The sequence below is a fragment of the Panulirus ornatus genome, chromosome 53 (assembly GCF_036320965.1).
Source record: "Panulirus ornatus isolate Po-2019 chromosome 53, ASM3632096v1, whole genome shotgun sequence".
Classification (NCBI taxonomy): Eukaryota; Metazoa; Arthropoda; class Malacostraca; order Decapoda; family Palinuridae; genus Panulirus; species Panulirus ornatus.
In genome coordinates, this window is record NC_092276.1 from 19155722 (window position 1) to 19169080 (window position 13359).

General features: G+C 46.5%; 1 protein-coding gene across 1 annotated transcript in view; it reads left to right on the top strand.

The window, feature by feature from the left end:
* The first annotated feature begins 266 nt into the window (after positions 1-266).
* Positions 267-13359, top strand: part of Ser (protein serrate) — a 337260-nt gene continuing 324167 nt past the window's right edge. Inside the window, exon 1 of the mRNA XM_071692678.1 lies at positions 267-1063. Within this exon, the coding sequence (XP_071548779.1) occupies positions 992-1063 (72 nt within the window). The 5' untranslated portion in view covers positions 267-991. The remainder of the gene's footprint in view (positions 1064-13359) is intronic.

A 13359-nucleotide genomic window follows, 5' to 3' on the forward strand; every position in this document is an offset into this window, starting at 1 on the left:
TGTACCACATACAGAATCGTAAACATTTTCCAGGAAACATAACGTGGCACGGAACTTAGAAAGTGGTGTAGGCGGGGCGGGGCGGGGCGGGACGGGGCGGGGCGAGGCGGTGTGAGCGGTGGCCCCAGTGGCGATGTATCGCTGGGGTTTGGTGGGGGGGAGTGGTGGAGGGGAGGGGGCCGCCGCTGCCGTGTGTGTGTGTTCGTGCGTGTGTGTGTGTGTGTGTGTGTGTGTGCCCGCGTGTGCCCGCCACCGTCGGTCAGACCCAGTTAGTCGCTACTTGGCCGGTGCGCTGAACGCAACGCGCACTGCACACATTAATCCCTACCTCTCACACACACCTCTCATCAGCGTCGCTCTCGCTGCCGTCCAGTGTGTGAACCTGCAGGTGTGTGTGGTGGTGCTGCATCACGTGACCCACCTCATAACATGGTGTACATAACAATGGTCAGGTGTGACCTGCAGGTCACTCGTTCCTCCTGACGGATGGTGACCCCAACACAGTAATAACCACATTGCAACAACCAAGTGCCTTCATCTCCTCCACCAGAACTGGACTCCATATTTTTCTAGGAAACATTTGTGTCATTTTTTATGAATATAGCGAGAGTGAGGTGATGGGTTGTGAGGGGCCCGTGTGACGTGACCCCGAGTGACGTGCTAGCAAGTGTCCTTATGACAGTGAGTGACACCGTGTCTAAGTGTACCTGTGACCTCCTGTGATGGCGTTGACAACGTGGCCAAGTGACCAGTGCAAGTGTTTTTAAACCGTGGCCAAGTCTACTTGTGACCCAGTGTAAGGTGCTGACGGCGTGACCAAGTGACCCGTGCAAGTGTTTTGAGACCGTAGCCAAGTGACCCCGTGTGAAGTGTTCAGAGAACGTGACCCAGTGTGGGCACGGCAGTACAGTCCTAGTCTTCCTTGAGTCTCACTATGGTTAGATAAGGCTGGTGAGGCCGCGTGTCACTTAGTGTGTGTGTGTGTGTCATAATGATGTTTACCACGCTTGGTGTGGCCCGGGGGCCACCCCTGGCCCTCATGGTGACCGCTGTATTGCTGCAGGTGAGTACGTTAGCTCACTACACCATCAACACTGCCTCACTCACACAACACTCTCACACATTCCTCTAAACACATAATATTGCTACGTTATGTTGTGTGCATGATAGATACATATAAAGGTGTTGGTAGAGGTGGGCAGCCATGTGTCAGTATGTGTGAGATATAATTGTGTCATTATGACGATCATAACTAGATGTATTACATCCAAAATTGTGATCCAATATTGGAGGTGAACCATACCAGAATGTGTGGGAGGGAAGCATGTCAGTACGTTTGTAGCGGCACAACTCACGAAGGAAAGATAATGTGGAAGATGACATGACGGCGGCCGCCAGCCTGGTGACTGACCGTCCAGGTAACACATGTAAGTGTGTTGAGGCAGCTATGTGTGGCACGGCAAACTGCACCATTACAACACGCGCATGTTTCTGCTCAGCATGGAGAGTGTGGCCCAGCTCCATGCTTGGTGCACTGTACTGCCGCCCACATGTACGATAATAATAATAATGATAATAATAATAATAATGATAATAATAATGATAACGATGATAGTAATAATGATAGTAATAATAATAATGATAATGATAATAATAATGATAATAACAATAATAGTAATAATAATAATAATAATAATAATAATAATAATAATGATAATAATAATAATGATAATGGTTTATTTAATTAACGGAGATCTGATTTGCAAATGAACCACAGATATAAGAACCATGTAGCCAGTAATGTTATGGAGGCTGGGTGTAAGTGTAAACAGACAGGCTGGGCGATGTGATGATGAGGTTCGCACCAGCTGGGATGGACCTGTTCTGGTAGGCGTCAGTAGCAGCAGGAAGGTCTCGTGTGCTTCTGGTGCCCAAATACAACTGTGGGACGAGTAGGTGTGTGGCCGCGTGGCATGCAAGGTGCAGGCGCTGGGCGGCCGGGTGAGCGTTTCTTGTGTGAGGGAGAGGTTTGGTTTGATACGGTAGAGGCTCCACACAGGCACAAGACCACATCAAGGACTCCGGACTGTAAATGAACAATAGCGAGGATTGTGGGACGGAAGAAGAAACGAGGGAAGTTATTGACGAATTTTAGGTTGATCTCTGCTGGTATCCCCGGCGAGTTTACTGTGCACCCCAAGCTCATCCTCTGAGCGGTAGCGCTAAAGGATGACATGGGTTCACGGTAGGTGACGTAGTCAGACATTCTTGGAGGAAGTCAAAAACTTGGCTTTTACAATGTGGCGCATCATATTCACTGTCACATACATGAGAGGGTTGAGGGTTGCGAGGCTTCCAACTGTAGCGAAAACCCAGTCATGAAAAGAGTCACATGTTTGCATGACGGGAGACAGGAGCCACTGTGGTAGTACACTACACGTGGCTCAGCGTCACACGTTGCCACGTTCTTGTGACACTACGTTGATGACATGATATGGTTGACAACCTGTGGCTACTGAGCAACATGGAAATGATTAACATCAAGAGTCATACGTGTTTGCTGATCACACTCATACTTACTTCATGTTATATGTTGAACACCAACACGTACATACTACAACTGAAATCTGGAACCTTTCAGTCCCGTGGTCCGCTGATCATGTAGTACAGTACGACCACAAGAGCAGACACCTGGCGTGAGGTGCAGCAGGTGGACACTGTAAGTATGTAGGGAAGGCCAGGTAGTAAGGCACTCGCAGGGTTGAGGGGAAGTAATGGTCACGTATTCAGCGTATGTGTTACATGACTTGTAGCTCATGTTATGTATTCCTTACTCCGTGCCTTGCTCACAATCTGATCAAGTAAACGTCCTCTCCTTCATCCCACGTGAAATGTTTGGCCATGATTGTGTATCCATCATTGTAAGTGAGCCAGACCAGCCAGCCAGCCAGACGTACCCACCTACATGAACCACATCTCGTACATTGGAAGTTCTCCTGTAACGTGAGCAGGTGGTGTCGCCAGGGCTCGTGTGTTCAGTTTCTCGGTTCGGGAATCATGCTGGCAGCGCGCCCGCCGCTCTGCTCTCCCTCCCTACATACATACATACATACATATATACATACATACATATATACATACATACATACATACATACATACATATATACATACATATATTTTTGTAGAATGTGACCAAAACTGAAGAGAACACCCACACTGGGGAAGGATCAGGGAACTGTAGAAAGTGAAATTCGTTTTTTTTAATACTTTTGATATTTTGTTTGAGTGTTGCGTACATTGTGTTTGATTCTATGCGCTGCTTCTGTGCGTAGCTGACTTGGTCATGGAAGATTATGACATGTTAAGAGTGTTTTATTTGCCTTTTGTACCACACCAGAACTCCTCTAATAAATTACCTTATTGCCTCAACGACAGATGTATTAATGTTGACATTTAGAATTACATAATAATATAGATAGCAGTAGACAATTAAGTATTGTAGGGAGGACAGGAAGACAAGTTAGTGTGGAGATGATGGTGGACGAGGAGATGGTGGACGAGGAGATGGTGGACGAGGAGATGGTGGACGAGGAGATGGTGGACGAGGAGATGGTGGACGAGGAGATGGTGGACGAGGAGACAGATAACTGATGAACGTTATTGAACCAGGAGGAGCAGTTGTTGTGTGTGGTGGTCGTGGGGAAGACTAGGCGAGGGTGTGAGAGGAAGCATGTATCACGTCTCGTATGGTCTTGCTGGAACTGGTCAATTCTATTACCTTCCAAGTACAACGTTTGGCAGCGGGTTCACCACATGTAGAATGAGACATTTGTAATAATCTGCAGTAGATGGTTAGGGCGAGTTGAGCAAAACATCTGTTGAATTATTATATGATCAATGTTTACACTTCATGTATCTGAGTAACATGAAATGATGATGTGATCTGCTCACATAGGTCGTCATTACTGTGTCCAGGGGTCACCATCTCCACAACTCGCCCCTCTGCTCCTGTCTTAATGTGTTCGTCAAGTAAGGTAACTTTACTAAATGTAAATTTCGAAGCAGAGTCGAACCAGTGAACTGTAAAGTTATGATAAGTTACTTAAGTGGATGAACAACGTTTGATCAAACGTTGTTCATCTGTTGTCCTCCGTGTGTTGTTGTTGTTGTAGTTGTTGTTGTATTACAGCAAGGTTGTCATCAGCTGTTGGTACACTTCATGTTTCATCATGGTCATATACTTCATGTAGCTGGTCAACACATGTCATACATAACTCGTTATCTTAACGACCGATGTGTACAACTGTTGTTATCAACACTGAAACACAACTGTCGCCTGTGAGACCAGGTCACCAGCCTTATCTTTGTCGGCTTTACCTGTACACCTTCGCTTCCTGTTGTAGCTTTACTTCCCAGCTTAATATCGTCTACAGCTTTACTTCCCAGCTTAATATCGTCTACAGCTTTACTTCCCAGCTTAATATCGTCTACAGCTTTACTTCCCAGCTTAATATCGTCTACAGCTTTACTTCCCAGCTTAATATCGTCTACAGCTTTACTTCCCAGCTTAATATCGTCTACAGCTTTGCTTCCCAGCTTAATATCGTCTACAGCTTTGCTTCCCAGCTTAATATCGTCTACAGCTTTACTTCCCAGCTTAATATCGTCTACAGCTTTACTTCCCAGCTTAATATCGTCTACAGCTTTACTTCCCAGCTTAATATCGTCTACAGCTTTACTTCCCAGCTTAATATCGTCTACAGCTTTACTTCCCAGCTTAATATCGTCTACAGCTTTGCTTCCCAGCTTAATATCGTCTACAGCATACATACAGTGTGGCCAGTGTCGTTAATGATGAACATAATTGGATTGTGTTGGCGTTGATGATTAGCTCATGTTGCTGGTGGTATCTTGGGGAAGACATGAAGATATTGTTGTCCTTGATGTAGGGCAGGGATGTGTCCAGCGACGGTGGCCACACTTGATGTAGAGCAGGGATGTGTCCAGCGACGGTGGCCACACTTGATGTAGAGCAGGGATGTGTCCAGCGACGGTGGCCACACATAATATAGAGCAGGGATGTGTCCAGCGACGGTGGCCACACTTAATATAGAGCAGGGATGTGTCCAACGACGGTGGCCACACTTGATGTAGAGCAGGGATGTGTCCAGCGACGGTGGCCACACATAATATAGAGCAGGGATGTGTCCAGCGACGGTGGCCACACTTGATCGATATGACACATATTCCTGGTCCGCCCTACATCCTTCCTCACTCAGACAATCAATAGTTGATGGCACGAGGATGTTACCTGTGTGTGTGTGGCTCCTGCCCACACCCGCCACGCCCAACACACACACACACACACACACACACACACACACCTGGCCAGTGGGAGGTTCCTGACCAATTATATCATTATTCCTCAATAATGTTGTCGTTGTCATCAGTAATGGTTGTCATGACCATTATGGTGTTTACCATGGCTGACGTACGTAGGGTCAGTACAGAACATCATATAAATCTTGAGGTCTTTGAAGCAGCATTATTGAACACTATGAACACGTACAGGTCATGATGATGTGCAACGTGTGTGTGTGTGTGTGTGTGTGTGCGTGGTTTTTTCATGTCGGGGTGGGAGGTGGACTGCGCCACTCACTCCTCGATCGTGTCTCAAGTTTCAACAACAATTGTCATTTTTCTTATCATTCTGAAGGCAGGAGTTAGTGTGTGGTTATATGATGTGGTTCTGAGGTTTGGTTTACATGTGTCAGGTGTTGGTACTGCCTGGTTGTAGACAGTTACGCCCCCCACCCCCACCCTAGAGGGACCCATAGTAATGTGTGTACACCGGAGTATGTATATAGACACAGTCATAAGGGGTAATGGTCATTCATTATTCATGGATATACGAGTATGGAAGTGCTGGATTTGAAGGTGACAATGTGGCGAGGGGACGTTGGCAGTGGGCGGGCGGGGCGCACGTGAAGCATCAACCATTACATTACTTATATTGCACGTACTTAACATGCACCATCTTCACTACTGATTAAACTTTCCATACTCACAGTAATGACAGTACACACGCTACCATCACTCATCATTAATGTACATGTACACAAGCGAACCACCATTAATACTACAGCAACTACCTGCACTGTGTTTGTTGTGGACGATAACAACACTCGTATCACACTACCGTCCACCAGTAACTACCACACTACCATCCACCAGTAACTACCACACTACCATCCACCAGTAACTACCACACTACCATCCACCAGTAACTACCACACTACCATCCACCAGTAACTACCACACTACCATCCACCAGTAACTACCACACTACCATCCACCAGTAACTACCACACTACCATCCACCAGTAACTACCACACTACCATCCACCAGTAACTACCACACTACCATCCACCAGTAACTACCACACTACTATCCACCAGTAACTACCACACTACCATCCACCAGTAACTACCACACTACCATCCACCAGTAACTACCACACTACCATCCACCAGTAACTACCACACTACCAGCCACCAGTAACTACCACACTACCAGCCACCAGTAACTACCACACTACCATCCACCAGTAACTACCACACTACCATCCACCAGTAACTACCACACTACCATCCCCTGGTGCCACCAGCCAGGGTGAGGCATCATCTCCACTGCAGCAGTTGGAAGTATCGCAACGTAATGCGTGTGGTAAAGTGTGTTCAGGTCAGGTTGAGGCTGGTACCGCTGGAGGCTAAACCCGAATTGTTCCACGTCCTGCAGACTCCGCCTCTGGCCCAGGTGTCTTTAATTACTGAAGCTGTGTACAGAGAACCTGGCTAGCACACCGGCTGCTCTGTGGCACACGTAGGGACGACCGACCACTACTGCCCCACACTACCTGTGTGTGGCACTGCCCCACACTACCTGTGTGTGGCACTGTCCCACACTACCTGTGTGTGGCACTGCCCCACACTACCTGTGTGTGGCACTGTCCCACACTACCTGTGTGTGGCACTGCCCCACACTACCTGTGTGTGGCACCTGTCCCACACTACCTGTGTGTGGCACCTGTCCCACACTACCTGTGTGTGGCACCTGTCCCACACTACCTGTGTGTGGCACCTGTCCCACACTACCTGTGTGTGTAGCACCTGACATAGTGAAGGTGAAGGGGTGGCCAGTGTTGGGGGCTGGATGGAGGAGAGGATCAGGAACATCTTCACTATACAGAGGAAACATCGCACGTTAATAGTGTGTATCCGCCACTTACCAACATGTAGTTATGTATGTAATACATGGGAATTAATGTTGATGTATTGTTGTCATTCGTATGAGTATATTTCTTCTGTCTCACTGTGTCTTCACATGTACACACTGAGCTTATACATACGTGACAGTATTGCTCCTCTGCTGTACTGCCTCAGCTCTGCTGTATTGCCTCTCCTCTGTTGTACTGCCTCTCTTCTCGTGTACTGCCTCCCCTCTCCCGCCACCAGCAACCTGTGTCAGCCTCTCCTGAATTCTTTTTTTTTTTTTTTTTATACCTCGTCGCTGTCTCCCGCGGTTGCGAGGTAGCGCAAGGAAACAGACGAAAGAAATGGCCCAACCCCCCCATACACATGTACATACACACGTCCACACACGCAAATATACATACCTACACAGCTTTCCATGGTTTACCCCGGACGCTTCACATGCCTTGATTCAATCCACTGACAGCACGTCAACCCCTGTATACCACATCGCTCCAATTCACTCTATTCCTTGCCCTCCTTTCACCCTCCTGCATGTTCAGGCCCCGATCACACAAAATCCTTTTCACTCCATCTTTCCACCTCCAATTTGGTCTCCCTCTTCTCCTCGTTCCCTCCACCTCCGACACATATATCCTCTTGGCCAATCTTTCCTCACTCATTCTCTCCATGTGCCCAAACCATTTCAAAACACCCTCTTCTGCTCTCTCAACCACGCTCTTTTTATTTCCACACATCTCTCTTACCCTTACGTTACTTACTCGATCAAACCACCTCACACCACACATTGTCCTCAAACATCTCATTTCCAGCACCTCCATCCTCCTGCGCACAACTCTATCCATAGCCCACGCCTCGCAACCATACAACATTGTTGGAACCACTATTCCTTCAAACATACCCATTTTTGCTTTCCGAGATAATGTTCTCGACTTCCACACATTTTTCAAGGCTCCCAAAATTTTCTCCCCCTCCCCCACCCTATGATCCACTTCCGCTTCCATGGTTCCATCCGCTGACAGATCCACTCCCAGATATCTAAAACACTTCACTTCCTCCAGTTTTTCTCCATTCAAACTCACCTCCCAATTGACTTGACCCTCAACCCTACTGTACCTAATAACCTTGCTCTTATTCACATTTACTCTTAACTTTCTTCTTCCACACACTTTACCAAACTCCGTCACCAGCTTCTGCAGTTTCTCACATGAATCCGCCACCAGCGCTGTATCATCAGCGAACAACAACTGACTCACTTCCCAAGCTCTCTCATCCCCAACAGACTTCATACTTGCCCCTCTTTCCAAGACTCTTGCATTTACCTCCCTAACAACCCCATCCATAAACAAATTAAACAACCATGGAGACATCACACACCCCTGCCGCAAACCTACATTCACTGAGAACCAATCACTTTCCTCTCTTCCTACACGTACACATGCCTTACATCCTCGATAAAAACTTTTCACTGCTTCTAACAACTTGCCTCCCACACCATATATTCTTAATACCTTCCACAGAGCATCTCTATCAACTCTATCATATGCCTTCTCCAGATCCATAAATGCTACATACAAATCCATTTGCTTTTCTAAGTATTAATGTCGTGAGTAACTGAACTGTTCGGGTGGTATTTTCGTGCAGAATATGTCTATATAGCGAAGATATGCTAGACTATACCAGTCATTCATTAACACTCAGGGTTGGTGGCTATGTAGCGGTTGGTGGCTATGTAGCGGTTGGTGGCTATGTAGCGGTTGGTGGCTATGTAGCGGTTGGTGGCTATGTAGCGGTTGGTGGCTATGTAGCGGCTCGCTTTATTGTTATTCTGAAAACCTGGACAGTTGTGGAGTGGCCTCTAGGGAGGTGGTGTTGTCCCTGTGGGTTGGCCGGGTGCAGACGGCGAGGGACGCCACAGTGTAGACCCTGCTGCTGTCTGGCCGCACACAACACACACTGCTCCTCCTGATCGAACTTACTGTTCCCCTGCCCAGCAGACTGGTCACTCGGCACGTCAGAGGGTGAGCGAGGCTCTGCCTGGTGAGTGTTCACCCCAGATTGTTTGTTTATAAGTGGCAGCGGCGAGTGTGTACACCCTCTACTGGCGAGGGCGTCCAGCCTGGGGTGTGTGTGTGTGTAAGTAAGTATTTGCGCTGTACGGGGAGGGGGTTTATACTCGTGTGGCCTCATCTCTTGATCGCTCTGTGTTTTCATAGAGATTCATAATCTTTATCTTCTCCCCGCCACGATTTCATTGTGTTACTTTCGTCCATCATTCTGACACTGTGCACGTATTTGTAGCACGTTTGTGGTCATGACCTGTGTAAGCTGTGAATGTTGTATGTTTCATTATAATGTTGAGTGCGGTAACGTGCGTTAACCAGACGCACGCAAGACACATGATCCAATCTGAGTGCGGTAACGTGCGTTAACCAGACGCACGCAAGACACATGATCCAATCTGAGTCGTATACATGTGAAGCACTTGCTGAGGATCACCTTCTTGACGATATCACGTGAAGGTAAACTTGATGTGAGTGTTGCGTCTCCTTCATCGTTCTCGTAACGTGATGTTCTGGCCACAGTTCAGCTACAATATAAAGTCCAAAGTTTCTGTCACATTCAGGTTAGATCGTTGTTTCCTGACACATTACATTCATATCGACGGTTGACGACATTTTCTTCCATTCTCATCACTTTGCATTGACCTGGGTTGAATGTCATTAACCACGAACCACAGCAACTGTGGACCTTACGTCAGTTGTGTGTACTGCTCATCCTGACCATGGTGTTGTCCACAATATATACTGTGTGTGTGTGTGTGTGTGTGTGTGTGTGTGTGTGTGTGTGTTTCGACCCGACCAAACTCCTAGTGATACAGACTAGTCAAGGGGAAAAGATTCTGAGTGATCGGGGCCTGAACATGCAGGAGGGCGAAAGGCGTGCAAAGAATAGAGTGAATTGGAACGATGTGGTAAACCGGGATCAATGGATTCAACCAGGGCATATGGAGCGTCTGGGGTAAACCATGGAAAGTTTTGTGGGGCCTGGATGTGGAAAGGGAGCTGAGGTTTCGGTGCATTATGCATGACAGCTAGAGACTGAGTGTGAACGAATGTGGCCTTTGTTGTCTTTTCCTAGCGCTACCTCCCACACATGCGGGGGGAGGGGGTTGTCATTTCATGTGTGGCGGGGTGGCGACGAGGATGAATAAGGGCAGACAGTATGAATTATGTACATGTGCATATATGTATATGTCTGTGTGTGTATATGTATGTATACGTTGAGATGTATAGGTTATAGGTATGTATATGTGCGTCTGTGTATGTGTATGTGGATGGGTTGGGCCATTCTTTCGTCTGTTTCCTTGCGCTACCTCGCTAACGCGGGAGACAGCGACAAAGTATAATAAAAAAAGAAATCGCCTTCTACGACACGCAGGGAATACGTGGGAAGTATTCTTTCTCCCCTATCCCCAGGGATATTATATATATATATATATATATATATATATATATATATATATATATATATATATATATATATATATATCTTCTTTTTCTTCTTCTTTCAAACTATTCGCCATTTCCCGCGTTAGCGAGGTAGCGTTAAGAACAGAGAAGTGGGCCTTTGAGGGAATATCCTCACCTGGCCCCCTTCTCTATTCCTTCTTTTGGAAAATTAAAAAAAATAATGAGAGGGGAGGATTTCCAGCCCCCCGCTCCCTCCCCTTTTATTCGCCTTCTACGACACGCAGGGAATACGTGGGAAGTATTCTTTCTCCCCTATCCCCAGGGATTATATATATGTATATATATATATATATATATATATATATATATATATATATATATATATATATATATATATATATATATATATATATATATCATAAGTTGGTTATCTTCTCGTAAAGGTTCAGTTTGTGCACCAGTCTTCCTCAGTGACACACACTAAAGTGTGTACATCCCCGCCAGGGAGCGCCACCTCCCCGGACGCGCCCCGCGTTCCTTCCCGAGCGGCCGGGCTCCCATGCTCTCTGTGACCGCCATTTTTGCTGCTGGTCCGGCCCAGCATGTGAAGCCCTCACGACTGCTGATCACTTCATCCGCGCTGATGTAGGCAGCTTCCACGACTCGTCTTACCTGCTCGCTCAGTCCCTCATGCGCCATGTTCGCCTCTTACACCTTGGTAGGTGTTCGTAATTGTCTATGTGCACAACATGCGTATTACATGTCCTGTAAAGACGCGCGTCAGTTTTATGTTAGCTGATCGTCTGGTCAACACCTCGTCCTACTCCCGCATAGTGCGTCTGTGTCCGGACATCCAGAACATGGTATTCTATCACGCTATCATTGTTCATATATGTTATTTCACTTCTCATGTTGGACACGTGGTGTGTCTTCCTCCATGACGACGTAGCGACATTACTCCGTCTTGTGTTCGTATGTGTCCACAGCCGACGTTTTCCATGACGTAGTGAGTGTTGGTTGCTTGTTGTCCTCATGCTGTTCCCCGCCTCACATCTGCACCTTTCCAGTATGTGACTGGTTTTCTTCATCATTAGTCCTTCACGGTAATATAACTTCTTCAACACCTGAGTGATATATCTAGTTTCCTCCTCCAGGTTTTCATTGCCCTTAACAACAACCCAGTAATCACCCCAGACGTTGTTCACCTGTTGTGTGGCGAGACATTATGAACAGTCATTACCGCTGATGGTTCACCACCGCCGCTGTACTGAACACATCACCCGCTGGTCACACCTCCGTATCGTCCAGTCGAAATAGGCGATTACCTGTTCTCTTCCTCTTGTATTGTAGCTTGTTTATCTCTGGTGTCCTGAGGAACTGCCATGATGCTGTCATGCACGTGCCTGTACCACGAGCCACTTCCGCACACGGGCCTGCCCACTGTGGCTGTTTATCTCCAGTGTTATCATATACAACCTTGTCATAAGGGCGAGGGAGGGATGGCTAGACCTCTGTGCTGTCTGTTGTCGTAGAAGGTGAGCACCCCAGACCTGCACCCCAGGTCGACGTGGTCTGCACTGCACTCCGGTAACTCCTCACCTCGAACACTGACCCCCGCTCTGGTGACCGCTTGTATGCCCGCCTCCACCAGCAGGTGCGTCAGTACAGACTCAACACATCAAGACTTGCAAACTTTTTATTGTTCAGATTACTGGCTTCAACTTTCCTATTACATGTGTCGAGGTTTTCAGGTTCGCTCCACTGATGATGATGATGATCAATGATGTGTTGAAAACGAGATGTGGAAAATATATGAGCAAGTACAGCGTGATAATGTACCATGTTCTGGGTCCGGCCACAGACGAGTAGGACGAGGTGTTGAGCAAAGGATCAGCTAACATAAAGGTGACACGCGTCATCACAGGACGTTGAATGCGTCTGTTGTGCACACAGACAAGTACAGACCCCGGCCAAGGTGGTCAGATGCTGATATAAAGCAGGAGGAACTCCCTGGAAGCTGCCTACCTCTATGTGGATGAACTGATACACAGTCGTGAGGGCTGTATACGTAGGGCCGGACCAGCAGTCATGATGGCCGTCACAGAAAGAAGGGGAACACGCCCGAGGAATGAATTTATAAATAAATAAACATATATATATATATATATATATATATATATATATATATATATATATATATATATATATATATATATATATATATATTTTATACTATTCGCCATTTCTTCACCTGGCCCCCCTTCTATATATATATATATATATATATATATATATATATATATATATATATATATATATATATATGTATATATATATATATTTATATTTCTAACTATTCGCCATTTCCCGCGTTAGCGAGGTAGCGTTAAGAACAGAGTACTGAGCCTTTGAGGGAATATCCTCTCTAAGCCACCTTCTCTGTTCCTTCTTTTGGAAAATTAAAAACAAGAGGGGAGGATTTCCAGCCCCCCCGCTCCCTCCCCTCTTAGTCGCCTTCAACGACACGCAAGGAATACGTGGGAAGTATTCTTTCTCCCCTAACCCAGGGATTATATATATATATATATATATATATATATATATATATATAT